Below are 26,842 nucleotides of genomic sequence, written 5' to 3' on the forward strand. Positions count from 1 at the left end.
TTCTGTAAATCTGAGCTTTTTATTGACTTTCCTGAAGCTCAACAAATTGAGAACTTTTTTTAATGCAAAGATATTAAAGATAGTCTCTTTAGGATGTCAGTGCAGACCAGTCCCTCGTGGGGAAATTTAACAGAATAAAAAGGACAAAGATGGATCAATCCATGCTTTCTAGCTGCACAGGATTTCATCATTCAAAATGTTACAAAAAAGTAATAAAAAAAAGAGAATTATCATTTATGGTTTCTTTTTTTTTAAGGAGAGTGAATCTCAATATTTTGTGTTTTTATTACAGACAGACTATAAACAGAGGGGCTGACAGGTTAAGATGAGAGACAAAGAGTGAACCTTGGTCTCTGGCAGGGATTCGTACACGGGCATAGGGCTGGGAGTGTTGGCGACTTCACCATGGTTCTGGAGCTTTAGGGTTCCTTGGCTTCACTGGTGTGAAGTTAACTCTAGATGGGGCTGTGGGGTTTCTGTGGCGTTTACTGGGATGTGGCGACCTGATGAACATGTTGTTATTGTCACCAAACTGCAGTCCTTCCACATTGCTCATGTTGATGGAGAATCCCCCTGGATGAGAAAGGGGTTATGGGTGTATATTAACAGTCTGTCCTTGGTTCCTCACGTCATCCACAACAAGCATTGGAGAAGAAGGTCCCATGTCCCTCCCCTCAGACCTTCTCCTCCAATGCGTGCTTAGGAGGCAAGTAATAAAGGAAATACTTTTGATATTCACCCAGCTCTATCTCAATTGTCACTCATTTCTTCCTTTTCAAAATGTCTTCAAGAAGAGGAAATTCTTCCTTCTGACACTTAGCAGCAAGGAAAGACTTGGGAAAAAGCCACAGATATTTTTAAACACCTCTTAAAGGGATGGTTCACCCAAATTACAAAATGGCGTATTGATTTCCTTACCTTGCAAGCAGGCTATGGACAAGATATGACATCAATCCATGCTTTGGTTTGGTTTCCCTGGCACTGTTTCCACATGCTAACGTTTTAGCATTTGTGTCACAAATCCAATTCAAGTCATGGTACCGATATTAGCATTTTTCTGGCATCATGTCCAAATCATTCGACAGATTCTAAATTGATAGTGAAGCTCAAAAAAGTAACTTATTGATGATTTGAACATGATGCGCGGAAAATGCTAATATCGGTCTCGTGACTTGAATGGTATTTGTGCCACAAATGCTAAAATGTTACCACGTGGAAACTAAACCAAAGCATGGATTCCTGTCATACGTTGTCCATGCAGTGTCTTCAGAAAGAATTCAGAACCCTTGACTTTTTTTGCATTTCGTTGTGTTACAGCCTTATTCAAAAATGTATTCAATAGTTTTTTCCCCTCCTCAATCTACACACAATACCCCATAATGACAAAGCAAAAAGAGGGTTTTTAGAAATGTTAGCATTTTTATTACAAATAAAAAACTGAAATATCACATTTACATAAATATTCAGACCCTTTACTCAGTACTTTGTTGAAGCACCTTTGGCAGCGATTATAGCATCAAGTTTTCTTGGGTATGCTGCTACAAGCTTTGCACACCTGTATTTGGGGGGTTTCTCCCATTCCTATCTGGAGATCCTCCCAAGCTCTGTCAGGTTGTATGGGGAGCATTGCTGCACATTAATTTTAAGGTCTCTCCAGAAATGTTCGACCGGGTTGAAGTCCGGGCTCTGGTTGGGCCACTCAAGGACATTCAGAGACTTGTCTCAAAACCACTTCTGAGTTTTCTTGACTGTGTGCTTAGGATCGTTGTCCTGTTGGAAGGTGAACCTTCACCCCAGTCTGAGATCCTGAGCGCTCTGGAGTAGGTTGTCATCAAGGATCTCTCTGTACTTTGCTTCATTAATCTTTCCCTTAATTCTGACCAGCATCCCAGTCCCTGCCGCTGAAAAACTTCCCCACAGCATGATGCTACCACCACCATGCTTCATCGTAGGGATGGAGCCAGGTTTCCTCCAGGTATGACACGTGGCATTCAGACCAGAGTTCAATCTTGGTTTCATCAAACCAGAGAATCTTGTTTCTCATAGTCTGAGAGTCTTTAGTCTGAGAGTCTTTTGGCAAACTCAAAGTGGGCTGCCATGTGCCTTTTACTGAAGAGTGGCTTCCGTCTGGCCACTCTACCATAAAGGCTTTATTGGTGGAGTGCTGCAGAGATGGTTGTCCTTCTGGAAGTTTACACAGAGGAACTCTAGAGCTCTGTCAGAATGTCCAAAAGGGTTCTTGGTCACCTTCCTGACCAAGGCCCTTCTCCACCGATTGCTCAGTTTGGCCGGGTGGCCAGCTCTAGGAAGAGCCTTGGTGGTTCCAAACTTCTTCCATTTAAGAATGATGGAGGCCAGGTGTGTGCCTTTCCAAATAATGACCAATCAATTTAAATTACCACAGGTGGACTCCAATCAAGTTTTAGAAAATCTCAAGGATAATCAATGGAAACAGGATGCACCGGAGTTCAATTTCGAGGCTCATAGCAAAAGGTCTGAATACTTATGTAAATAAGGTATTTCTGTTTATTATTTTTAATACATTTGCTAAAATTTCTAAAAAACAGTGTTTGCTTTGTTATTATGGGGTATTGTTTGTAGATTGTTGAGGATTGTTTAATTATTTAATCCATTTTAGAATAAGGCTATAACGTAACAAAATGTGGAAAAGTCAAGGGGTCTGAATACTTTCTGGAGGTACTGAAGTCACTGCCTCCAAGGTAAGGAGACTGATATGTAACTTGGGTGGACTATAACTTTAACCAATAGACACATAGAAAGTAAATAGACTGAAAGTAATACCTGTGGGATAACTGGATGTGGTAACTGGAGTGGAACACAGGCGCTGAAAGGAGAAATTAGAGAGTAAATATTATCATTTTTATTTATTTTATCACGGAGTTATACTGAGACCAAGGTCTCTTTACAGATGAGCCCTGAATTACATCAAGTATGGAAAATACACACATCAAAATGTAAATACAAAATGTAAGCAGAAAGAAAAACAGGGTCATAAAAAACAAACACATTCCCTCAAATGTAAGAACATTTCGAAGATTGTTCCACAAAGGAGGTGCAAGAAATATAAAAGCTGATTTGCCTAGCTCAGTAGAGTTAGGTATCTCTGAGAATGGGTGTGGTAACTAACTCCTATGTCTAAAGTTTAGAACTTGGTCACATTGTAGCACATGACCTGAGCTTTAGACATGACATTGGTTTCTTTGGTTTCAATGATTCAGCAGAGTACTAACAGTTATTTTGGGAACACATTTCCATACAGAAACATGACTCTGTACCTGAAAATTGACCGCTGAACTTTGATTAGATGCAGAGCGGGAAGCTGTTGTTTTGCAGTCATGATTGAATACAGGGGGGAACATCTTTGGTTTGTGATTGGTTGAAGAAGTAACCTGATCTGCATCTGGCCATCTCATTAGCTGGGTTGTGTGCTGAAGGGATGGATACTCTATGAGGGAGAAAAAAAAAAATAAAGAATCGTGTGAAAGGATAATACATTTTGGATTCAAACATTTAGGGGCCAGTAATGTTTCTCATTTCAACCTCATTGGTTACTAAGCAACCACCCATGACAATCCCTCATTTGTTACCAGAAACCCTCCCATGACAACCTCTTGTTGGTTACCCGCGACAACTTCCTTCGTATACCTTTATATTTCTGTTTCGAGGTCATTCTCCCAGCCGTTTCCTGTAGCAAACACAAGAACAGGAAGTTTTTTACCTTGGTCGATTATACTGATGTGTTCTGACTTCGAAACTTGAAAATATGAAGTATCTGTATTCATGTCACTGAGGGAGAGAGGAGAATGTAGGAAGTTTATATTCTGTCAGAATATGTTATTGTTTGACATCAGGGATCCTATGGAAAGGAAAATGGCCACGGTCTGGTACAAGTCAACAGGACAGCCATGAGTTGGGGAGGAGTGAGGAATTTGGGCTGAGGTCAGGTCAGATAAAGTGAGGAAGAACAGATATCACTAAAGTTCTGTCTAGCAACAGAGATGTATTGGCTGTTCAGTGATGTTAGGAGGTTTAAATACCAGTGCTTGTGTGAATAGGTCTTGGTCTAATGCAGCTGTGTGACCCAGTGGGTGAATAAACTTGGTTTGAGCTTTACTAAGTGTCCATGTCTTTTCTACTCTATTTAGAATCTAACAATACCCATAACACCACCATGTCACAACTGTTATTTTACATGTTACACAATAATAATATAATAATAATAATATAATATATGCCATTTAGCGGACGCTTTTATCCAAAGCGACTTACAGTCATGTGTGCATACATTCTACGTATGGGTGGTCCCGGGAATCGAACCCACTACCCTGGCATTACAAGCGCCATGCTCTACCAACTGAGCTACAGAAGGACCACAAGAATGCAGACTCATGTTACTCTGTGTAGGCCACTCTGTTTTCTCATACACAAGATGCTTTTCCTTGAATATAATAGGTAAAAGAAAATAGGTCCTGAATAATGTTGTATAATATTTTTTTATTTATATTTGTCAGATATTTTCCAATTTTTCATTTTCCTATTTGAGCATCTGGTACAAAATATATCAAATGATTAACTTTAGACCCATACCTGGTTCCACGGGGGAAGTTTCCCCTAGGTACTGATTTAGGATCAGCGTCCCCTCCCCCAATCCTAACCGTAACCATTACTGAGGAAAATTCAAAACCGACCAGTGTTAAACGCCAACTTTACCATACATCGCATACCTGTGTTGGGGGAGGTTCACTCTTCACACGATCAGAGATTTTCACTTTGTGTTTTTGAATTCCTGTGAAAGGTGAATTAATAAATGAATGAATGATAACTGCAGTGGTAATTTAAGATGTTTGGAAAATGTATGGAGTTATAAAGGGTTGTACCTGATGGCCGTGAGATATGAAGGGCAGCAACAGAGGATGTAATACTCTGCTCACTCTCTGAGTCCTGGAGAGAGAGAGAGAGAGAGAGAGAGAGAGAGAGAGAGAGAGAGAGAGAGAGAGAGAGAGAGAGAGAGAGAGAGAGAGAGAGAGAGAGAGAGAGAGAGAGAGAGAGAGAGAGAGAGAGAGAGAGAGAGAGAGAGAGAGAGAGACAAACAAACAGAGGTCGGAGTTAGAATGCGAGGTAGACATTGTTGTTTAATAAAGTTGACTAGTACTGCTACTGTACTGAAAGCTTTGAATGACAGGGTCATCTTCAGTACCAGTTTTTTCTGCACTTGATGGACGGCATCATTTATCCCTTGTTTGTGTTTCTCGTACATCTTCTCTGTCACAGCAAGGCAGTCTGAACACCAAAACAATAGAGCCATCACAAGAAAATATGGGTTAAAGATGTACTTCGGGATCATGAGCACAAAAAATATCATAACATATTGCACAAATTTGATTTGTAACATATCCACTCCCCTCCAGACTCTTGTCTTACCCAGGAATGTGGGTCTCAGGGTGGGCTTTGTATCCCAGCATCTCTCCATGAGGTCCACCAGTTCCCCCAGCCCTTTGACCTGGTCCCTGTTCAACGCATCCAGAGAGGGTCTATCCCCCTGGGGGATCCGGAACCGCACCAAACTGGACCGGGCGTCTAGGGGGACGGGAGGGGGAGGAGAGGGAGGGTTGTGAATTAGAGGGAAGTGGGTATATCTTTGATGGGCAAATGTATTTAGGTTTGTGTGTTAGGACTAGTCACTCACTAGGATATGGCTCTTTTCCCGTGATAATGGACCACAGTAGTATGCCATAGCTGTTAGAAAGAGAACAATAATCATCATGATAGCCATGTAGCGTATCTTTCTCTTACTACAGTGCCATCAGAAAGTCTTTTCCGCATCTTGTTGAGTTACAAAGTGGGATTAAAATGATTCAATTGTAATTTCTTGTCAATGATCTACACAAAATACTCTGTAATGTCAACTTGGAAGAAACATTCTTAACCTTTGTAAAAAAAAAAATGGAATAACAACAATAATATTAATTTTCAAAACAAAATATCTTGATTAGATAAGTATTCAAGACCCTGAGTTAATACATTTTAGAATCACCTTTGGCAGCGATTATAACTGTGAGTATTTCTGGGTAAGTCTCTAAGAGCTTTCCACACATTTGGACTGTGTAACATTTGCCCATTATTAATTTCCAAATTCTTCAAGCTGTGTCAAATTGGTTGTTGATCATTGCGAGACAGCTATTTTCAGGTCTTGCCATAGATTTTCAAGCAGATTTAAGTCAAAACTGTAACTCGGCCACTCAGGAACTTTCAATGTCTTATTGGTAAGCAACTCCAGTGTATATTTGGCCTTGTGTTTTAGGTTATTGTCCTACTGAAAGATGAATTCTTCTCCCAGCGTCTGGTGGAAGCAGGCTGAAACAGGTTTTCCTATAGGATTTTGCCTGTGCTTAGCTCAATTTCAGTTTTTTAAAATCCTGAATCTCGCCAGTACTTAACGATTACAAGCATACTCATAACATGATGCAGCCACCACTATGCTTGAAAATATGGAGAGTGGTATTCAGTAATGTGTTGTATTGTATTTGCCCCTGATGAGTTCTGACTCTAAACTTGAAATATTGTTAATTATCAGGTATCTTATTGGAATATTGAGTGCCATAGTCTGGTTTCTACACCAGAAGTTAATGGTTATATGTAGGCGGAATGTATATAGTGGATGCAATTCAGCTTGGAATGTACTGAGTAAAAAAAAGGCAATCACATGTTTACAGGCACTGATAAGCATGGAGAGCATGGAGAGGTCATATTAAGGGAGAAGGAACAGTTTATTGCCCGCATTACTTAACTTCCTGCCTTGCAATAAATATGTAATGTTTAGACAGAAGGAGGAGACTCCACCCAAATTGGGGTATACATAATACCACTGGTGGAAATATGTCTTTGTCTTATGCAGCTGTATAAGACTGACCCAGTGCATGGATAAACTTGGTTTGAGCTTTATTAAGAATCTGTGAGTTTTAATCTGTTTATTTAGAACCTAACACCACAAACATAACACTTGTATTCAGGGCAAAAAGTGAATTGCTTTTCCACATTTATTGCAGTATAACTAGGCTTCCTTCTTTTCACATGGTCAGTTAGGTTAGTATTGTGGAGTAACTACAAGGTTTTGGCCCCTTCTCAGTTCTCTTATCACAGCCATTGAAGAGCAGCAGGTAGCATAGTGGTTGCTTGTTTGAATTCAGAGCTGGCAAGGTGGAAAATACTGTCGTTCTGCCCTTGAGCAATGCAGTTAACCACAACAACTGCTCCCTGTGCACATATAACATGGATGTTGATTAAGGCAGCCCCCCGCACCTCTCTGATTCAGAGGGGTTGGGTTAAATGCGAAAGACACATTTTGGTTGAATGCTTTCAATTGTGCAACTGACTAGGTATCCCCCTTTCCCATTAAACTCTGTACCTGTTTTATAAATCACCATTGGCCTCATGGTGAAATCCCTGAGCGGTTTCCTTCCTGTCCGAGTTAGTAAGGATGCCTGTAACTTTGTAGTGACTGGGTGTGTTCATACACCATCCAAAGTGGAATTAACAGATGAGGTAGTCATTCAAAAATGATTTTAAAACACTCACTCACAGTGTATGACTTATATGACTATGTAAGAACATTTTTACTCCTGAACTTATTTAGGCTTGCCATAACAAAGGGGTTGAATACTTCTTGACTCAAGACACTTCAGCTTTTCATTTTTCATGAATTTTTTATAAACATTTCGAATTCCACATTGTGTTTAGGCCAGTGACACAAAATCTCAATGTAGTCCATTTTAAGACTGTAACACAACATAATGTGGGAAAAAATCGGAGTGTGAAAACATTCTGTAGGCACTATATGTATCCATTCAGTTCACAAGCATTTCGCTGCACATTTTATACCTGCTGTAAACTGTTTTATTATTCTGAATGATGCCTTGAGAAACAGTGAAATGTCAATTGTATCAATGGTGTATACTTACCTGTAGATATCCGAGGCGTGGGTGGGCTTGTATGTCATGTCAAAAGCCTCTGGTGGCATGTAACTTAATGTACCGCCATCCTCTCCCGTGTCCTTCCTGTTCGCTTTGGAAATGCTGTGGTAAACCCTGGCTAGGCCGAAATCTGTCAGCTGGAGAGAGAGAATAATGTCACAATCATTGGTGAAATTGCCAAGGGAGGTGCATGGGGGGGGACATATCTCTGCACCAGCCGTGCCTGAATATGATTGGCCTCTCTTGGTGCCCCCCATTCTCATTGGGTCAGAGCACTGTCAATCTGGCTCAAATTGAAGAGGTTCTGGTTTTCCCGTTGGCTGAGAAACATTTTTTGGGCAGCTCCATCGATGACCACATCGTCGTCTGCATTACAGGCATTACGAGAAAAACTTTCAGAATGACCAAGTGAATGCTGACAGAATAGAATCAGGACTCGGGAGTTGGGATCAACATTCAACAACACAAGTGTAATAATTATTATTTGGTGTGTGCTTATATTTGTCCTATTTCACAGATGTACAAGTATGTATTATACATGCCGCCTTTGGGGAGGGTGTATAGTGTGAAAGGCCGAAACACCCTAGGAACCAAAGGTACACTACTGACGATGCGCTCCCCAAATTTCACCACGCTCACTGTTCATTAACTCTTGGAAGTGCTTGCACAAAGGATAGTAACATCCCATCCTGTGTTCTTGGAATCTGAATATCTGGACTAGTCCAGTGACTGCTGAGAAAGATCAGCTGACAACAGGGGAAAGTCCTTGTGGCGGCACGGAGAGACGGCTGACAGGAGGGAATAGACCCCACTGGGACAGTCATGGGGTAGCTTCCCATTTCTGTAGTTTCCCATGCTTCGCAGTATGTTAGAAACACCCGCTTTAGCTACAGAAAGTCAACATACGAGAATACCCCTAGAGTCTGCGAGAGCGGGGGCGGAAGATGACTCATCGGCTGACAACATGGTAACGACTGGACTGGAAACGACTACGAGTAATGAGAGCACAGCACAAGAGAACACCACAGCAACTTTCACAAGTTCTGCTGCAACAGTGGGCCACAAACAGATGCAGGTATGTGTCTGTGGTTGGAGGAAAGTTACATCACACCATGGGTTGAGGATCCACCTGGGGAAGAAGGGGTGTTTGGGTAAAGAGAGACAGAGAACTCGCATTGATTACTTTCTGCGAAAGCGATCAAAATAGTCGAATGAAGCACAGCAACTGGACGCAAACCATAGTTTGCAGTGCATCAGTACCACTGTCATGGAGGACGTAAACTCAAACACCGAAGTAGCAACTGAAGTGGAACCAACAACAGGAGTGGAACTCACCCAGCCTCCCAGACCTGCAGTCGAGAGGAGACTACCAGGGCACAGACCGTATGTGAAGTGGCCTGGCGCCAGTCACAAGAAGTTGTGGGAAACAGTGAATACTTGACCCTCGAGAAACTTCGAGGCACAGTGGAGAAGAAGTTGGAGAGGATGGGGGACATCATCTATGAGTACGGGACAGAAAGATTTGGAATGGAAGAGGCAAAAGGCGGGAGAAAGGTTCCAACCCCACCAGTTTCCAGGAGGCAACAAGAAATCAAGCGCCTCGTTCAAGAAAAGCGGCAGCTTAAGAAACAGTGGAAGAAGGCCTCGGAAGTGGAAAAGGAGGGCATAGAGGCACTTCAGGCTGACATCAAAACCCGGTTGGCATCCCTCCGTAGAGCAGAGAACCTACGGAAACGCAGAAGGAAGAAAGAACAAACTAGAACTCGATTCTATAAAGATCCCTTCAAGTTCCTTAAAAGTCTCTTCACAAAGGAAAAAAAGTAGAGCTCTAAAAACAACAAAGAAAGACCTAGAGGAGAACCTGAGAACAACAAACTTTGACTCAAAGCGACATGAACATCTGGCCATCCCATCAGATATCCCACCCATTGAACCCCCGGAACATCATATTGAGACCAGCCCTCCGACATGGAAAGAGGTGGAAAACACAGTTCGACGGGCAAGAACATCATCAGCCCCGGGGCCAAATGGAGTCCCGTACAAAGTGTATAAGAACGCACCAGACGTCCTGAGGTTCCTCTGGAGGCTTATGAGAACAGCTTGGCAGAAGAAGATAATACCCAAAGTGTGGCGTAGGGCAGGAGAAGGATGCAGTGAACATCAGCCAATTCCGCCCAATCTCCTTACTGAATGTCGAGGGTAAAATCTTCTTTAGGGTCATTGCCCAGAGGATGGCCGAGTACCTGCAAAGGAATGCGTACGTCGATACATCTGTACAGAAGGCAGGAATATCAGGGTTCTCTGGCTGCTTGGAACATTCCAGCATGATCTGGCACCGGATCCAAATGGCCAAGGTGGAGAAAAGGGACCTCCATGTAGTCTTCCTCGACCTCGCCAATGCATTTGGCTCTGTGCCCCATGAACTCCTGTGGTCTGCCTTCAGATTTTTCCACACACCGGACACCATCACAAACCCGGTGAAGTCGTACTTCCAGGATCTGCAGTTCTGCTTTACCACCTCAGAGTTCACCACCTCATGGCAGTGCCTGAATGTAGGTATAATGGTGGGATGTACCATTTCTCCGTTGGCATTCACAATGGCAATGGAGGTTATCATCAGATCCTCAAAATGGGTTGCTGGTGGACAGCGAGTCGACTCTGGTTTCCGCCTCCCTCCACTCAGAGCCTACATGCACGACATTACAACATTGACCACCACTGTCCCATGCACCAGGAGACTTCTCAGAAAACTTGAGGAAAACATCAGCTGGGCCCGTATGAAGATTAAACCATCCAAGTCACGCAGCATCTCGATTGTGAAGGGAGTACTCTCTGACCTGAAATTCTTCATCGGAGAGGACCAAATCCCAACAGTGTCTGAACAGCCGGTAAAAAGCCTTGGAAGGTGGTATGATGCAAGCCTGAAGGACAAAGACCAGGTGCAACAGCTGCGCAAAGACATCAGTAGTAGCCTACAGTCCATCGACAACACCCAGCTACCTGGAAAGTTAAAGGCCTGTCTGCAGTTTGGTGTTGTGGCCCTTAGCACTGTATGAGGTTCCAATCTCAACAGTGGAGAAGATGGAAAGAGGAGTCACAGGCTACTTAAAGAAGTGGCTCAGAGTTCCACGATGCCTTACCACCATAGGCCTCTATGGAGATGGTGTCCTCAAGCTGCCCCTCACCAGTCTAACAGAGGAATTCAAGTGTGCAAAAACCAGGCTCCAGATGACACTGAATGAATCTCGAGACCCAGTGGTGAGCAACAACGCGCCGACCTTGGCAACTGGGCGCAAATGGAGGACAGGAAAAGCAGTCCAGGATGCAACAGCAGCCCTCAGACATGCTGACATTGTGGGTCATGTTCAGCAAGGGAGAGGAGGCCTTGGGCTAACTAGCCGTGCTGCTTGGTGTAAGGCCACTGCACCAGAGCGGCGGAAGATGGTAGTGCAGGAAGTACGCAATCAGGAGGAGGCTGCAAGGTGGGCCAAGGCAGTCTCTCTTGCCAAACAGGGACAGTGGACTCGATGGGACAGTGTGGAGAAGAGGAAGATCAGCTGGAAGGATCTGTGGGCCATGGAAGCGAGGCGGTTGAGCTTTTCCATCAGAGCAACATATGACGTCCTTCCAACACCAGTTAATCTTCAGCAATGGTATGGTGAAGATCCGGACTGTGCCCTCTGTTCCATGCCAGCCAACCTCAGGCACATTCTCACAGGGTGTAAAACAAGCCTCACCCAAGGACGCTACACTTGGCGTCACAACCAAGTCCTTAAAAACCTTGCGTCCGCCCTGGAGGACAAGCGAGCTGCCACCAACTCCCTACCACCCACAGCAGCATCACACTCCTTACGGACAAACTTTGTCCGCGAAGGGGCTAAACCACCGAAGAGCGGCTCTACACCATTAGAGCGAGACCAGCTGCGCTTGGCCCGCGACTGGAAAATGCTAGCTGACATTGGCCGGCAACTTGTGTTTCCTCCGGAGATCGCAACCACCACCCTAAGACCTGACATGGTGCTCTGGTCCCGTTCACTCAATAAGGTCTTCATCATTGAGCTCAAAGTACCCTGGGAAAACTCAGTAGATGAGGCTTATGAGCGAAAACATCTGCGCTATGCTGATCTAGCTGCCGAAGCACGGCATCATGGCTGGAACACAGAAGTCCGACCAGTGGAGGTGGGCTGCAGAGGTTTTGTGGCAACATCTACAACCAGACTGCTTAGAGACCTGGGAATTAAGGACCAGAGCCAGCGTTCGGCAATCAAAGCTGTATCAGAGGCGGCAGAAGGCAGCAGTCAGTGGCTCTGGATGAAGAGGAAAGACCCCAGCTGGGCCCCGAAGTGAGAGGGCCAGGAGGTATGCGGTCAACAATGCTTGACTCAGGGAGGAGGACGCCCCTGCCATGCATAGTCCCATGGGATGTAGGCTATCAACAACAAGGCAACTCCTATGACTAATTGGGAATGGGACGCAAGCGTAGGATTGATCACCCTGTCGCTGGCCGCCTTTGGGGAGGATGTATAGTGTGAAAGGCCGAAACACCCTAGGAACCAAAGGTACACTACTGACGATGCGCTCCCCAAATTTCACCACGCTCACTGTTCATTAACTCTTGGAAGTGCTTGCACAAAGGATAGTAACATCCCATCCTGTGTTCTTGGAATCTGAAATAGTTTTCATTATACATGAAAACTATGAAATAAAACATATGGAATCATGTAGAAATGAAAAATGAAAATATATTTTATATTTGAGATTATAAAAGTAGCCACCCTTTGCCTTGAAACCAGTTTTGCATTCTCTCAACCAGCTTCATGAGGTTGTCATCTGGAATGCATTGCAATTAACAGGTGTGCCTTGTTAAAAGTTCATTTGTGGAATTTCCTTTGAGCCAATCAGTTGTGTTGCGACAAGGTAGGGTTAGTATATAGAAGATAGCCCTATTCATTTAACTAGGCAAGTCAGTGAAGAACAAATTCTTATTTACAATGACGGTCTACCCCGGCCAAACCCTAACCCGGGCGAATTGTGCGCCGCCCTATGGGACTCCCAATCAAGGCCGGTTGTGATACAGCCTGGAATCGAACCAGGGTCTGTAGTGACGCCTCTAGCACTGAGACGCAGAGATGCAGTGCCTTAGACAGCTGCGCTACTTGGGAGCCCAAATAAGTAAAGAGAAATGACAGTCCGTCATTAATTTAAAACATGAAGGTCAGTGAATTCTGAAAATCTCAAGAACATTGAAAGTTTCTTCAAGTGCAGTCGTAAAAACTGTCAAGCACTATGATGAAACTGGGTCTAATGAGGATCGCCACAGGAAAGGAAGACCCAGAGTTACCTCTGCTGCAAATCGGCAATTAACTGCACCTCAGATTGCATCCCAAATAAATGCTTCACAGAGTTCAAGTAACAGACACACCTCAACCTTAAATGTTCAGAGGAGACTGCGTGAATCAGGCCTTCATGGTTGCTGTGAAGAAACCACTACTAAAGGACACCGATAAGAAGAAGAGACTTGCTTGGACCAAGAAACATGAGCAATGGACATGAGACCGGTGGAAATCTGTCTTTTGGTCATCTCCACATGTGTGGTTCCCACCGTGAATCATGGAGGAGGTGTGATGGTGTGGGGGTGCTTGCTGGTGACACTGTCAGTGATTTATTTAGAATTCAAGGCACACTTAACCAGCATGGCTGTCACTGGCTGTATAATATGATTTTGTTACCATCTAATGCACATTCAGATGTCATAAATCAGCACTGCAGAGCTCTCCCTGTCCTCCGTCGTACCTTGATTGTATTACTGTTCATGAAATCTGGAAATGTGCATGTACACCTTGGCCCATCTACTGTTTATAGCACCAATTCTGACTTGTGCTCTGATTAGTATTTCAAGAATTTCTGCTCTCGTAAAAGCCTGAGTTTTCTGCACATTAACACTAGAAGCTCATTTCCTAAAATGTATTAATTGAAAGTGTGGGTTCACAGCTCCAATCCAGATGTGTTGGTCATTACTAAGACGTGGTTATTTAAGGAAGAGTGTTTTGAATACTGATGTTAACCTTTCTGGTTATAACCTTTTCGGCAAGACAGATCTTCCAAAGGTGGGGGAGTGGCAATCTTTGCCAAGGATCACCTTCAGTGCTCTGTTGTTTCCACCAAGTCTGTCCCCAAACAATTTTATTTGCTGGTTTTAAGCATTCAACTTTCAAATAGCTTTTTGTTGACTGGGTGCTATCATCCTCCATCAGCACCGGCCTGTTCCCTATCTGCCCAAAACGCTCTCCTGGCTCCTTACACTAAGTCTGAATTTTTCCTGATAGGTGACCTAAACTGGGACATGCTTAAACCACCTGACCAAGTCCTAAAGCAATGGGACTCCCTAACTCTTTCTCAGATTATTACCAATCCCACAAGGTATAACTCCAAACACCAAGAAAAGGCTACTCTCCTCGATGTTATCCTCACAAATAATCCTGATAGGTATCGCCTGCCTACCACTGAGGAAGTACAGCTCCCGCTCAGCCCAGTCAAAACTGTTCGCTGCTCTGGCCCCCCAATGGTGGAACAAACTCCCTCACGACGCCAGGACAGCGGAGTCAATCACCACCTTCCGGAGACACCTGAAACCCCACCTCTTTAAGGAATACCTAGGATAGGATAAGTAATCCCTCTCACCCCCCCCCTTTAAGATTTAGATGCACTATTGTAAAGTGACTGTTCCACTCGATGTCATAAGGTGAATGCACCAATTTGTAAGTCGCTCTGGATAAGAGCGTCTGCTAAATGACTTAAATGTAAATGTATCAGTCTGATGTTTTCCGTAATGACCTTAGTGATTACTGTTTTACAGCATGTGTTCGTAATGGCTGCTCAGTGAAACAGCTTGTCCTGATTTGTCATAGACCCTTGCTAAAACACTTCCTTTATGACCTGGCCTCTGTAAATTGGAATCAGCTTGATCCCCTCTGTTGAAGAGGCTTGGACCTTCTTTTTTGATATTTTCAGTGATATTATTAACAAACACGTCCCCATAATGAAAATTTGAATTAAAAACAGGTTCAGCCCCTGGTTCAATCGTGATCTTGCTGAGTTACTCCACCTCAAGAATTGCATTTGGACTCCTGTGGCGGACCGGGCGCTGACATGGTCGCCAGGTGTATGGTGTTTCCTCCAACACATTGGTATGGCTGGCCTCTGGGTTAAGTTGGTATTGCGTCAAGAAGCACAGCGGCTTGGCTGGGTCGTGTTTCAGAGGAAGCATGGCTCTCGACCTTCGCCTCTCCCGTGTCCGTACGGGAGTTGCAGTGATGAGACAAGACTGTAACTACCAATTGCATATCACAAAATTGTGGAGAAAAAGGGGTAAAAAGTAAAACATTTAAATTAAATTGAAAAATTATACAAAAATGTAAAATACATAAATAAAAAGTAAAGAATTGCATTTGGCGGAAGGCTCGGCACACGCATACTCACTGAATTCCCACTTAAACTTGACCCCCCAAAAAACATCTGGCTCAGATGGTTTAGACCCTTTCTTCTTTAAGGTTGCTGCCCCTATAACCGCCAAGTGTCACGCCCTGGCCATAGAGAGGCTTTTATTCTTTTATACTTATTCTTTTATTTCTATGTTTTCTGTTTCTATGTTTTGGCCGGGTATGGTTCTCAATCAGGGACAGCGGTCTATCGTTGTCTCTGATTGGGAATCATACTTAGGCAGCCTTTTTTCCTTTGTACTTTGTGGGTAATTTACTTTGTTAGTGGCACTATAGCCCTAGTAAGCTTCACGGTCGTTTCTTTGTTTCTTGTTTTGTTGGCAACATTTATATAAATAAAGGAAAATGTACGCTTACCACGCTGCACCTTGGTCCGGTCATTTCCACGACAACGTCCGTGACACCAAGCCTCTCTCTGACCTTTTTAACCTGTCTCTCCTCTCTGGGGAGGTTCCCATTGCTTGGAAGGCAGCCACAGTTCGTCCTTTATTTAAAGGGGGAGATCAAGCTGATCCTAACTGTTACAGGCCTATTTCTATTTTGCCCTGTTTATCAAAAGTGTTGGAAAAACTTGTCAAAAATTAACTTGCTAGCTTTCTTGATGTCTATAGTATTCTCTCGGGTATGCAATCTGGTTTCCGCTTAGATTATGGATGTGTCACTGCAACCTTAAAGGTCCTCAATGACGTCACCATTGCCCTTGATTCTAAGCAATATTGTGCTGCTATTTTTATTGACTTGGCCAAAGCTTTTGATACGGTAGACCCTTCCATTCTTGTAGGCTGGCTAAGGAGTATTGGTGTCTCTGAGGGGTCTTTGGCCTGGTTTGCTAACTACCTCTCTCAAAGAGTGCAGTGTATAAAGTCAGAAAATATACTGTCTCAGCCACTGCCTAGGCTCAATCCTAGGCCCCACGCTCTTCTCAATTTACATCAACAACATAGTTCAGGCAGTAGGAAGGTCTCTCATCCATTTATATGCAGATGATACAGTCTTATACTCAGCTGGCCCCTCCCTGATTTTGTGTTAAATGCTCTACAACAAGGCTTTCTTAGTGTCCAACAACCTTTCTTTACCCTTAACCTTGTTCTGAACACCTCCAAAACAAAGTTCATGTGGTTTGGTAAGAAGAATGCACCACTTCCTACAGGTGTGATTACTACCTCTGAGGGTTTAGAGCTTAAGGTATACAAGTACTTAGGAGTATGGCTAGACGGTGCACTGTCCTTCTCTCAGCACATAACAAAGCTGCAGACTAAAGTTAAATCTAGACTTGGTTTCCTCTATCGTAATTGCTCCTCTTTCAACCCATCTCCCAAACTAACCCTGATTCAGATGACCATCCTACCCATGCTAGATTACTGGGACGTAATTTATAGATCGGCAGGTAAGGTCTTGAGCGGCTAGATGTTCTTTACCATTCGGCCATCAGTTTTGCCTCCAATGCTCCATATAGGACACATCACTGCACTCTATACTCCTCTGTAAACTGGTCATCGCTGTATACCCGTTGCAAGACCCCACTGGTTGATGCTTATTTAGCTACACTTGCATTAACATCTGCTAACCATGTGTATGTGACAAATACAATTTGATTTGATTTGATTTATAAAACCCTCTTAGGTCTCACTCCCCCCTATCTTAAATATCTACTGCAACCCTCGTCCTCCACATACAACACCCATTCTGCCAGTCACATTCTGCTAAAGGTCCCTAAAACACACACATCCCTGGGTCGCTCGTCTTTTCAGTTCGCTGCAGCTAGCAACTGGAATGAGCTGCAACAAACATTCAAACTGGACACCTATCTCAATCTCTTCATTCAAAGACTCAATCATGGACACTCTTACTGACAGTTGTGACTGCTTTGCATGACGTATTGTTGTCTCTACCTTCTTGCCCTTTGTGCTGTTGTCTGTGCCCAGTAATGTTCGTACCCTGTTTTGTGCTGCTGCCATGTTGTGTTGCTACCATGTTGTTGTTATGTTGTGTTGCTACTATGCTGAGTTGTCATGTGATGCTGCCATGCTATGTTGTTGTCTTAGGTCTCTCTTTATATAGTGTTGTGTTGTCTCGCTTATTGTGATGGGTGTCTTGTCCTATATTTGTATTTATTTGTATTTTTAATCCCAGCCCCCATCCCTGCAGGAGGCCTTTTGGTAGGCAGAATGTATTCTTAACTGACTTGCCTAGTTAAATAAAGGTTAAACAAGAATACAAATAATGGCACCAATTGTGCTATTGCGTGTGTTTTTTTTGTGTTATTTGAAACTTATTTGGTACATAATGTTTGTTGTTTTTCTATCTCTTAATTTTTTACTTCAGTTTATTTAAGGAAATACTTTCCAAACACTTATTTTTCTTAAAACTGCATTGTTAGTTAAGGACTTGTAAGTAAGCATTTCACTGTAAGGTCTACAGACCGGTTGTATTCAGCGCATGTGACTATTTAAAATTGGATTTGATTTGGAAGGGTTATTTGACCAAGAAAGAGAGTGATGGAGTGCTGTATCAGATGACCTGGCCCCCACAATCACCCGACCTCAACCAAATTGAGACGTGTCACACCGTGACCGTAGAGATCCTTATTATTCTCTATGTTTGGTTAAGTTAGGGTGTGACTCGGGTGGGAAAGTCTATGTTTTCTATTTCTTAGTTTTTTGCTGAGTGTGGTTCCCAATCAGAGGCAGCTGTTTATCGTTGTCTCCGATTGGGGATCATATATAAGTTGTCATTTTCCTTTAGGGTTTTGTGGAGTCTTGTTATCTGTTTAGTGTCTGTACCTGACAGAACTGTGCGCTTTCGTTTTCGCATTGTTATTTTGTTCGAGTGTTTTTTTGATAATAAAAATCATGAACACTTTCCACGCTGCGCTTTGGTCCACTCCTTTCGACGAGAGCCGTTACAGAAGACCCCACCACCAAAAGACCAAGCAGCATGGCCAGGAGGAGCAGGGATCCTGGGCCTGGGAGAAAAGGAAATGGAGGACATCCTGGACCTGGGAGGAGGTAATGGCAGGGGACAAGACCCTGCCATGGAAGCAGGCAGAGGTAGAGAGAGAGGAACGGCGACGCTACGAAAAATTGAGACAACAACGGAAGCCAGAGAGGCAGCTCCAAAAACATTTTGGGGGGTGGCACACGGGGAGATTGGCGGAGTCAGGGTTTAGACCTGAGCCAACTCCCCGTGCTTACAGTGGGGAGCGTGTGACCGGTCAGGCACCGTGTTATGGAGTCATGAGCACTGTGTCTCCAGTGCGCATTCACAGCCCGGTGCGCTCTGTACCAGCTCCCCGCAGTTGCCGTGCTAGAGTGGGCATTCAGCCAGGACGGATTGTGCCGGCTCAGCGTTCCTGGTCTCCGATGCGTCTCTTCGGCCCAGGCTATCCTGCGCCAGCTCCCGGAGTCTGCAGTGATGATCAATGGCACGAAGCCTGCAGTGATGATTCGCAGTCCAGAGCCTCCGGCGACGGTCCCCATTCCGGAGCCTCCAGCGACGGTCCCCAGTACAGAGCCACCAACGACGGGCGGGGGGGGGGGGGGGGGTACTGTCACGCCCTGACCTTAGAGATCCTTATTATTCTCTATGTTTGGTTAGGTCAGGGTGTGACTCGGGTGGGAAAGTCTATGTTTTCTATTTCTTTGTTTTTTCCCGAGTGTGGTTCCCAATCAGAGGCAGCTGTTTATCATCGTCTCTGATTGGGGATCATATATAAGTTGCCATTTTCCTTTTGGGTTTTGTGCGGTCTTGTTTTCTGTTTAGTGTCTATATCTGACAGAATTGTGCACTTTCGTTTTCGCTTTGTTATTTTGTTTGAGTAATAAAAATAATAAATAAAATAATACAAATCATGAACACTTTCCATGCTGCGCTTTGGTCCACTCCTTTCGACGAGAGCCGTTACAAGATGGTTTGGGATAACTTGGACCGCAGAGTAAAGCAAAAGCAGCCAACAAATGCTCAGTGGAAACACCTTCAATACTGTTGTAAAGGCATTCCAGGTGACTACCTAATGAATCTGGTTGAGGGAATGACAAAAGTGTGCAAAGCTGTCATCAAGGCAAAGGGTGGCTACTTTGAAGAACCTCAAATATAAAATATATTTAGATTTGTTTAACACTTTTTGGGTTATTACATGATTCCATATGTGTTATTTCATAGTTTTGATGTCTTCACTACTTTTCTACAATGTAGAAAATAGTCAATAATAAAGATAAACCCTTGAATGTATAGGTGTGTCCAAACTTTTGTCTGGTACTGTATCAAACCAAGAAGCCTGGGACTTGCCTTGGCATGGAGGCTGTCATCCAGCAGCACGTTACTGGGCTTGAGATCCAGGTGCAGCAGGGGCGGATCGAGGTGGTGGAGAAAGTTCATGCCCAGAGCCACCTGGTGGGCCAGGCGGAAGGACAGAGGCCAGGGTGGGGGGCCGGAGAGACGTTCCTGGAGGGTCGCCAGGGACCCCCTCTCCATAAACTGTAGAAATATTACAAATAAAGGAGAATAAATACCCACACATTGTATATGCTACTAATTACCACCCGTGCATGAGTCACTAAGTCAGACTTATTCACAGTAGGTATTATTTACCTCCATGACCAGCCCCAGGTGGGTGGAGGGGCCGGAGCTTGGGGGCCGTCCCTGGTACACCCCTAGGATCCTGAGGACATATGAGCTCCCCCCCTGGCGCATGAGGTCTGCCTCTCTGAGCAGAGATGAGCTGGAGCTGGTGTGTATGTGTGATGGGTAGGTAGAGGAAGATATGTGTGTGTGTGATGGGTAGGTAGAGGTAGGTGTGTGTGTGTGTGTGTGTGTGTGTGTGTGTGTGTGTGTGTGTGTGTGTGTGTGTGTGTGTGTGTGTGTGTGTGTGTGTGTGTGTGTGTGTGTGTGTGTGTGTGTGTGTGTGTGTGTGTGTGTGTGTGTGTGTGTGTGTGTGTGTGTGTGTGTGTGTGTGGGTAGGTAGGTAGGTAGGTAGGTAGGTAGGTAGAGGTGTGTGAGTGGAGAGACAAAATAATTGACAGAGATATAGGCAACATGTTATTGAGGAAAATGTGGAGTTTGCCTGGGTCAGTACTTCGAACCGGGTTCAAATGACTGTCGTTACCCCAAGAGATCCGAACCCCTTGATGAGATCAATAGGTGTTGGATTAACAATGGTCGCTACAAGATGAATATGCACTCAACTCAAGAAAGTACTTTTATGCAAAGTTGGGAAATAGACCATACTTACCCGTCATCATAATGCAACAACTTGATGGCCACGTCCAACCCCCACTCTACATGTCTGGCCTTGTGGATCTGTCCAAACCCTCCTGAGCCAATCACACACCATTTCTGCAGGCTGTCATCACCAATCAGCAACGGAGCCGGACAACTGGACAGTTCCATCTTTCACCAGGAGGCCAAGGAGAAATACTGCAACTAAACCACAAATGAAACAATGGATTGTTACAGCATGTGTGATGATTTACAAAAGAATGTACAGAATGTAGGCTACAATACAGCACAAAGTAACTGATTTACTGTAGCTACTGTGCCAAAGTGAGAAGAACAGACCACCATAAAGAATACTACCCTCAAGACAGAAATAGAAAAAAAGATAAAGGAGGGAGAGCGAGAGAGAAAAAAAACCTGTCATGCAGGTGAAAGAGGACCCAAAAGCGACTTAACAGAAACAGAGTTTATTTAAGTCCAAACAGGGAATAACAGAAATCCTCTAGTCTGTAGAGGGGAATAACTGGAGAAGCGGCCACAGACTGCAGGTCGCTTCGGGTAGGCGCAGGCCGTAGTTGACAGAGACACCTGCTCACACGCAGCATCTGATGAAGGCAAAAAACACGACAGGACAGGGCGATACACAATCACAGCAAAAACACGACAGGACAGGGCGAAACGCAATCACAGCATGGTGAATACTAAACAAGGAACCGACGGGACAGGAACGGAACACAAAGGAATAAACAGGGACTCTAATCAGGGGAAAGGATCGGGAACAGGTGCGGGAAGACCAAATGATGACTAGGGGAATAGGAACAGCTGGGAGCAGGAACGGAACGACAGAGAGAAGAGAGAGCGAGAGAGTGAGAGAGGGAGGGGGAGAGAGAGGGACAGAAGGAGGGAAAGAACCAAATAAGACCAGCAGAGGGAAACGAACAGAATGGGGAGCACAGGGACAAGACATGACAACAAATGACAAACACGACAGTACCCCCCCCACTCACCGAGCGCCTCCTGGCGCACTCGAGGAGGAATCCTGGCGGCAACGGAGGAAATCATCGATGAGTGAACGGTCCAGCACGTCCCGAGACGGAACCCAACTCCTCTCCTCAGGACCGTAACCCTCCCAATCCACTAAGTATTGGTGACCCCGTCCCCGAGAACGCATGTCCATGATCTTATGTACCTTGTAAATAGGTGCGCTCTCGACAAGGACGGGAGGGGGGGGGAGGGAAGACGAACGGGGGTGCGAAGAAAGGGCTTAACACAGGAGACATGGAAGACAGGATGGACGCGACGAAGATGTCGCGGAAGAAGCAGTCGCACAGCGACAGGACTGACGACCTGGGAGACACGGAACGGACCAATGAACCGCGGAGTCAACTTACGAGAAGCTGTCGTAAGAGGAAGGTTGCGAGTGGAAAGCCACACTCTCTGGCCGCAACAATACCTTGGACTCTTAATCCTGCGTTTATTGGCGGCTCTCACAGTCCTCCCCGCAGACAAAGGCAGACCGGTAATGAAGTCTAAGGCGATGTGAGACCATGGTCGAGAAGGAATGGGGAGCGGTCTGAGACGACCGGCAGGAGGAGAGTTACCCGACTTAGTCTGCGCGCAGTCCGAACAAGCAGCCACGAAACGGCGCGTGTCACGCTCCTGAGTCGGCCACCAAAAGCGCTGGCGAATAGACGCAAGAGTGCCTCCAACACCGGGATGACCAGCTAACTTGGCAGAGTGAGCCCACTGAAGAACAGCCAGACGAGTGGAAACAGGAACGAAAAGGAGGTTACTAGGACAAGCGCGCGGCGACGCAGTGTGCGTGAGTGCTTGCTTAACCTGTCCTTCAATTCCCCAGACTGTTAACCCGACAACACGCCCATAAGGAAGAATCCCCTCGGGATCAGTAGAAGCCACAGAAGAACTAAACAGACGGGATAAGGCATCAGGCTTGGTGTTCTTGCTACCCGGACGGTAAGAAATCACAAACTCGAAACGAGCGAAAAACAACGCCCAACGAGCTTGAGGGGCATTAAGTCGTTTGGCAGAACGGATGTACTCAAGGTTCTTATGGTCTGTCCAAACGACAAAAGGAACGGTCGCCCCCTCCAACCACTGTCGCCATTCGCCTAGGGCTAAGCGGATGGCGAGCAGTTCACGGTTACCCACATCATAGTTGCGCTCAGATGGCGACAGGCGATGAGAAAAATAAGCGCAAGGATGAACCTTATCGTCAGACTGGAAGCGCTGGGATAGAATGGCTCCCACGCCTACCTCTGAAGCGTCAACCTCGACAATGAATTGTCTAGTGACGTCAGGAGTAACGAGGATAGGAGCGGACGTAAAACGTTCTTTTAGAAGATCAAAAGCTCCCTGGGCGGAACCGGACCACTTAAAACACGTCTTGACAGAAGTAAGAGCTGTGAGAGGGGCAGCAACTTGACCGAAATTACGAATGAAACGCCGATAGAAATTAGCGAAACCTAAAAAGCGCTGCAACTCGACACGTGACCTTGGAACGGGCCAATCACTGACAGCTTGGACCTTAGCGGAATCCATCTGAATGCCTTCAGCGGAAATAACGGAACCGAGAAAAGTAACGGAGGAGACATGAAAAGAGCACTTCTCAGCCTTTACGTAGAGACAATTCTCTAAAAGGCGCTGTAGAACACGTCGAACGTGCTGAACATGAATCTCGAGTGACGGAGAAAAAATCAGGATATCGTCAAGATAGACAAAAACAAAAATGTTCAGCATGTCTCTCAGAACATCATTAACTAATGCCTGAAAAACAGCTGGCGCATTGGCGAGACCGAACGGCAGAACCCGGTACTCAAAATGCCCTAACGGAGTGTTAAACGCCGTTTTCCACTCGTCCCCCTCTCTGATGCGCACGAGATGGTAAGCGTTACGAAGGTCCAACTTAGTAAAGCACCTGGCTCCCTGCAGAATCTCGAAGGCTGATGACATAAGGGGAAGCGGATAACGATTCTTAACCGTTATGTCATTCAGCCCTCGATAATCCACGCAGGGGCGCAGAGTACCGTCCTTCTTCTTAACAAAAAGAACCCCGCCCCGGCCGGAGAAGAAGAAGGCACTATGGTACCGGCGTCAAGAGACACAGACAAATAATCCTCGAGAGCCTTACGTTCGGGAGCCGACAGAGAGTATAGTCTACCTCGAGGGGGAGTGGTCCCCGGAAGGAGATCAATACTACAATCATACGACCGGTGAGGAGGAAGGGAGTTGGCTCGGGACCGACTGAAGACCGTGCGCAGATCATGATATTCCTCCGGCACTCCTGTCAAATCGCCAGGTTCCTCCTGAGAAGTAGGGACAGAAGAAACGGGAGGGATGTCAGACATTAAACACTTCACATGACAAGAAACGTTCCAGGATAGGATAGAATTACTAGACCAATTAATAGAAGGATTATGACATACTAGCCAGGGATGACCCAAAACAACAGGTGTAAACGGTGAACGGAAAATCAAAAAAGAAATAGTCTCACTGTGGTTACCAGATACTGTGAGAGTTAAAGGTAGTGTCTCAAATTTGATACTGGGAAGATGACTACCATCTAAGGCAAACATGGGCGTAGGCTTGTCTAACGGTCTGAAAGGAATGTTATGTTTCCGAACCCATGCTTCGTCCATGAAACAACCCTCAGCCCCAGAGTCAATCAAGGCACTGCATGTAGCACCCGAACCGGTCCAGCGTAGATGGACCGACATAGTAGTACAAGATCTAGATGAAGAGACCTGAGTAGTAGCGCTCACCAGTAGCCCTCCGCTTACTGATGGGCTCTGGCCTCTTACTGGACATGAATTAACAAAATGTCCAGCAACTCCGCAATAGAGGCACAGGCGGTTGGTGATCCTCCGTTCCCTCTCCTTAGTCGAGATGCGAATCCCTCCCAGCTGCATGGGCTCAGTCTCAAAGCCAGAGGAGGGAGATGGTTGCGATGCGGAGCAGGGAAACACCGTTGATGCGAGCTCTCTTCCACGAGCCCGGTGACGAAGATCTACCCGTCGTTCTATGCGGATGGCGAGAGCAATCAAAGAGTCCACATCTGAAGGAACCTCCCGGGAGAGAATCTCATCCTTAACCACTGCGTGGAGTCCCTCCAGAAAACGAGCGAGCAGCGCCGGCTCGTTCCACTCACTAGAGGCAGCAAGAGTGCGAAACTCAATAGAATAATCCGTTATGGACCGTTCACCTTGGCATAAGGAAGCCAGGGCCCTAGAAGCCTCCCTACCAAAAACTGAACGGTCAAAAACCCGAATCATCTCCTCTTTAAAGTTCTGGAACTTGTTAGAGCAATCAGCCCTTGCCTCCCAGATAGCTGTGCCCCATTCTCGAGCCCGGCCAGTAAGGAGTGAAATGACGTAAGCAACCCGAGCTCTCTCTCTAGAGTATGTGTTGGGTTGGAGAGAGAACACAATCTCACACTGCGTGAGAAAGGAGCGGCACTCAGTGGGCTGCCCGGAGTAGCAAGGTGGGTTATTAACCCTAGGTTCTGGAGGCTCGGCAGGCCAGGAAGTAACAGGTGGCACGAGACGTAGACTCTGGAACTGTCCAGAGAGGTCGGAAACCTGAGCGGCCAGGTTCTCCACGGCATGGCGAGCAGCAGACAATTCCTGCTCGTGTCTGCCGAGCATGGCTCCTTGGATCTTGACGGCAGTGTAACGAGCGTCTGAAGTCGCTGGGTCCATTCCTTGGTCGGTTCCTTCTGTCATGCAGGTGAAAGAGGACCCAAAAGCGACTTAACAGAAACAGAGTTTATTTAAGTCCAAACAGGGAATAACAGAAATCCTCTAGTCTGTAGAGGGGAATAACTGGAGAAGCGGCCACAGACTGCAGGTCGCTTCGGGTAGGCGCAGGCCGTAGTTGACAGAGACACCTGCTCACACGCAGCATCTGATGAAGGCAAAAAACACGACAGGACAGGGCGATACACAATCACAGCAAAAACACGACAGGACAGGGCGAAACGCAATCACAGCATGGTGAATACTAAACAAGGAACCGACGGGACAGGAACGGAACACAAAGGAATAAACAGGGACTCTAATCAGGGGAAAGGATCGGGAACAGGTGCGGGAAGACCAAATGATGACTAGGGGAATAGGAACAGCTGGGAGCAGGAACGGAACGACAGAGAGAAGAGAGAGCGAGAGAGTGAGAGAGGGAGGGGGAGAGAGAGGGACAGAAGGAGGGAAAGAACCAAATAAGACCAGCAGAGGGAAACGAACAGAATGGGGAGCACAGGGACAAGACATGACAACAAATGACAAACACGACAAAACCAATCCAATTCCGATCAACTCCCATATCTACTGGGTGAAAAACCACAGTGTGCCATCACAGCAGCGAGATTTGTGACCTGTTGCCACAAGAAATGGGCAACCAGTGAAGAACAAACACCATTGTAAATACAACCCATATTTATGTTTATTTATTTTCCCTTTCGTACTTTAACTATTTGCACATCGTTATAACACTAATATGACATTGGGAATGTCTTTATTACTTTGAAACTTTTGTGAGTGTAATGTTTACTGTTAATTTTGGATTGTTTATTTCACTTTTTGGATTGTTTATTTCACTTTGTGTATTATCTATTTAACTTGCTGTGCCAATGTAAACATTGTTTCCCATGCCAATGAAGCCCTTTGAAATTAATTTAATTGAAAGAGAGAGAGAGAGAGTAAAGACTCAATCTCTCAACTATATTGGTATTTTCCTTCGTACTCTTTTAACTTCCTCAATTGTAATTTACAATTCAATAAAATAAGAAAAAAATCACAGAACCAAACAGAACCATGCTTACCTTTGTGGTTTTCATGCTCTTTATAACAACAGGTGTTATTAAAACACTATTTTGCAATGAAATAGCAGCGAAAATGATCAAACCCGTTGTGTTAAAAATATGTCAGTTCATTTTCTGCGAGATATCTTTTCTAATGGCGGTGTACTTCTCATAAACGTCTTTCACTTCCCATCAAGAGTTGGCAGAATCAGAGGGATGACGCACTGATTGAGTGACAGAGCAGGGGCGCCTCACCTGGCTGCGAAATAGAGTGAAGGTGAAGATAACCTGATTGGTGACAGTTGTAAAATGTTTTTATAAGCTAA

General features: G+C 45.2%; 1 protein-coding gene across 2 annotated transcripts; it reads right to left on the reverse strand.

Annotated features, from left to right (window-relative positions):
* Nucleotides 1–26,720, reverse strand: ripk3 (receptor-interacting serine-threonine kinase 3). Of its 2 annotated transcripts, XR_006834008.1 has the most exons (15): nucleotides 26,538–26,720; nucleotides 20,721–20,911; nucleotides 20,081–20,216; nucleotides 19,778–19,966; nucleotides 7,980–8,128; nucleotides 5,708–5,757; nucleotides 5,443–5,598; nucleotides 5,219–5,301; nucleotides 4,899–4,962; nucleotides 4,746–4,807; nucleotides 3,667–3,706; nucleotides 3,297–3,466; nucleotides 2,803–2,845; nucleotides 740–833; nucleotides 434–573 (listed from the first exon to the last, which is right to left on the reverse strand). XR_006834008.1 is itself a non-coding variant. In XM_046318549.1 (14 exons), the coding sequence occupies exons 2-14, from the start codon at nucleotides 20,876–20,878 to the stop codon at nucleotides 401–403; spliced, it is 1,473 nt and encodes a 490-aa protein (XP_046174505.1). In that variant the 5' UTR covers nucleotides 20,879–20,911; nucleotides 26,538–26,720; the 3' UTR covers nucleotides 1–400. The 2 variants fall into 2 exon arrangements, 1 of the variants encoding a protein (XP_046174505.1); XM_046318549.1 differs by lacking the exon at nucleotides 740–833 and having other exon boundaries at nucleotides 1–573.
* Nucleotides 26,721–26,842: the final 122 nt, after the last annotated feature.

This window comes from Oncorhynchus gorbuscha, linkage group LG21 (assembly GCF_021184085.1).
Source record: "Oncorhynchus gorbuscha isolate QuinsamMale2020 ecotype Even-year linkage group LG21, OgorEven_v1.0, whole genome shotgun sequence".
Classification (NCBI taxonomy): domain Eukaryota; kingdom Metazoa; phylum Chordata; class Actinopteri; order Salmoniformes; family Salmonidae; genus Oncorhynchus; species Oncorhynchus gorbuscha.

Coding starts and splice junctions, on each gene's coding strand:
- ripk3 (XM_046318549.1), bottom strand. CDS start 20,878: ATGGAACTGTCCAGTTGTCCGGCTCCGTTGCTGATTGGTGATGACAGC. Junction 5,599..5,707: donor GGGAAAAGAGCCATATCCTA/GTGAGTGACTAG, acceptor CCGTCCCCCTAG/ACGCCCGGTCCAGTTTGGTG. Junction 4,808..4,898: donor TCATATCTCACGGCCATCAG/GTACAACCCTTT, acceptor CACCTTTCACAG/GAATTCAAAAACACAAAGTG.